Below are 2746 nucleotides of genomic sequence, written 5' to 3'. Positions count from 1 at the left end.
AACACTTTAAGCATATGTGAACAAGGGATTCCAACACGCTCAAAGAATTGGCATGTGCATATATACTTCATCCCTGATTCAATGAATGTAACCGTCTGAGGGATAGGCACACCATGAATGTCTTTCCCCTTATATTTGGCAAATTGATCATTGCCTTCTATTAATTTGCTAAGGCAATTTGAGGACCTTACCACATCTTTTTGGAACTTTCCAAAAACTTTCTGAGCATATATTTCTATGATGCTATATCGCATTTCGAGAGACTCCCCTTGAGCCTCTCTATGGCCATACGGCTCAAGCCACCACAATGCATCAAATTCAATCCCACCAAGCCCGCGCCCACTTCCTTGAGAAAAGACATGCACCCATTGCTTATTCGCGAACACCCCGAAAGAGAGAAAATCCTCAGACTCGTGCAACCCATTCGTGCCAAAAACTCTAGCCCCAGGTCACTAACCGCACATTGGGACAGGTCTAGATCGTTGATGCAGGTGCATAACCTCGCTATCGCTTCTAGGCTAGCATCACCAACTTGGACGCACCCGTCTAGGCTCAACGTCCTGATCCCACCGCCACAGCCATTGCACAGAGCCACGACCGAGTCATCCGAGACCCGCGCGCACCCACTTAAGCTCACCTCCGTCCACACCTCCTTCCTCACATCCAATAAAGCCATGATCCCCAGGTTGGTCACCATGGTTAGCCCTGTTAAATCTAGACGCTTTATTGCCGGAGACGCGTCTCGAATCCATGAGAGGAAGCTGTCCCCAAGGGCCGTACAGTTTCGTATGGCCAAGGAGAGGAGCCTGGGGCAAAAAGGTAATTTTGGGGCTCTAGGAGGGGGGTCTTTTATTCCGTTGCACCGAGAAATGGACAAGAATCTGATGGTGTGGTGGAGATTGGAGAGGAGAGCGGCGGCGCCACCCCAAGTAACGGTGTCGCATCCCTCGATCCGCACTGTTTTGATGCAACTAGAGGTTTGCGTCAGGCCCCATAGACCGCTATCGTCTAGCGGCGGGCAGTAATTTATAGTGACACTCTCCAAATTTAGGCACCCTCGCCCAATTGCAAGGAACGAACTTTCATGGATTCCCAAAATGCCCGTCAGAGTCAAGCTGGTTAAGGAGCTGCAATACTTGGCAATGGCTTCGAAGGCTTTATCACTCAGTTTCAGTCGAGTTAATTTTAGTTTCTTGAGCTTCTGGAGCCTGGAAACCATGGAGCGTAGCCCTTCATCTCCAATGCATGGGCAATTATTCAGCGAGAGCGATTTGATATTATTTGAGCACTTACTGGTGGCTTCGAGGGCTGGATCACCAACATTAGGGCACGCCTCCAATGTCAAGCTGGACAGATTAGAGCTTGTCTTTGCAATGGCCACAAGGCCTTTATCTGTAACAAGTGGGCAGTTACGAAGGTCTAGCTTCCTCAGAAGCGTGCAACCCATGGCAATGGCCTCCAATCCCGCATCCCCAATAGAGCCACATTCCCAAAGAGATAGGCTTTCGAGGCCTGGGCATGAAAGAGCAATGAGCCGAAGTCCGGCATCCGATGGCCGGCCACCGCGTATGCAAAGGCGACCCAGACCACCACGAGCTTGTGTTCCCACTGCTATGGCAGCGAGGCGAGTATCTGTTGCTTTCTTGCCCTCCAATCGCCGGGTTAAGTAGCCCGGTCGTTCACCGAGCTCATAGCTAAGCCACGGCTCGAGCACATCATAGGTGGTCACCATCGCATTTACAGTGGGCTCGTGCATGGTGGGTGTGAACCGAAAGGCATGCATCTGAGCTTGTAAGAGGAGCCATTTCTTGGAAACCATGGCGCATAGGGAGTGGTCTAGTGGGACGGGGAGGAAGCGGAATATCTCTGTGAGGCAATCGTCTGGGAGCCGTCCGATGAGATCGGTGCTATCGCTGGTTTCTCCATTGGATCTTGGTTTTTCATTTTCTTCGTTCTTCTTCTTTCCCCTATTCGCACCAACTAATTGCACTCCATCATCGACCTTAAAATCAAGAGCCTTACGTTTATTTGAGAGATCTTTCCGGAAGGCACTGTCTCCTGTGAAAGCAAACTCACGCAGTTCCTTATTTCTCAACATTTTGAAATCGGTAATGGAGAAAACCACCATATATAAAGAGACGGAAGCACTAAACATGGCACCAGCACGGCAGTAACAAGAGGCGTGAACGCAGGTTGCAGAGCCAAATGTCGTGGAGGAGAGACGAACCCGAAAAAGATCCGCCGAAAGCCATTAGAAGACAGAGAGGGTCTCGTTCATTCACCAAGCACAGGGAAGGCGTCTCTCAAACCCCTTTTTTAGCCTAGGGTTCAACGTATGTATCGTGAGAGTCAGGACTTTGGAAAAAAAGGAGTTATTATTTTCAGTACGTTGTACGTGTCATCTGTGGTCCATTGTTGCATAGAAAGGAGAGAGGGGGTGTAGAAAACTGGTTGGTGGTGGGGGAGAGCGGTTCGTCCCCCCTACCCCTCGTTTCCGAGCCGAGGGTTAGACTCACAGGGCCACAAGTGCTGTAATCTGGGAACTGGGGGTCGTCATCTTATCGACCTATTTTGGGCCACATGTTTTTCGCAATCCACCCCAAGGGAGTTGACAACTGTGGGTGAAAACGATGGTGCTCGTTAATTCCCCCAACGACGGCAATGATGGAGCGGCCTACTCGTTGTTTCGGAGAAAAGTTGAAAAGAATAATGTGGGAGAAGGTTATTGGGAAAAAGTTTATGTAGA

General features: G+C 49.9%; 1 protein-coding gene across 1 annotated transcript; it reads right to left on the bottom strand.

The window, feature by feature from the left end:
- Positions 1-207: 207 nt before the first annotated feature.
- On the bottom strand, positions 208-2518 carry LOC18438938 (EIN3-binding F-box protein 1). Its single transcript, XM_006849112.3, has one exon. It carries the CDS (start codon positions 2153-2155, stop codon positions 236-238), a length of 1920 nt encoding a protein of 639 aa, XP_006849175.3. The 5' UTR covers positions 2156-2518; the 3' UTR covers positions 208-235.
- Positions 2519-2746: the final 228 nt, after the last annotated feature.

This window comes from Amborella trichopoda, chromosome 9 (genome assembly GCF_054954075.1).
Source record: "Amborella trichopoda isolate Santa Cruz 75 chromosome 9, AtrichopodaSantaCruz75HAP2 v2.0, whole genome shotgun sequence".
Classification (NCBI taxonomy): domain Eukaryota; kingdom Viridiplantae; phylum Streptophyta; class Magnoliopsida; order Amborellales; family Amborellaceae; genus Amborella; species Amborella trichopoda.
The sequence above is the reverse complement of the archived record's forward strand: the minus strand, read 5'-3'. Positions and strand labels throughout refer to the sequence as shown.

Excerpts from the sequence above, each read along its gene's own strand:
- LOC18438938 (XM_006849112.3), bottom strand. The coding sequence starts at position 2,155 with ATGTTTAGTGCTTCCGTCTCTTTATATATGGTGGTTTTCTCCATTACC.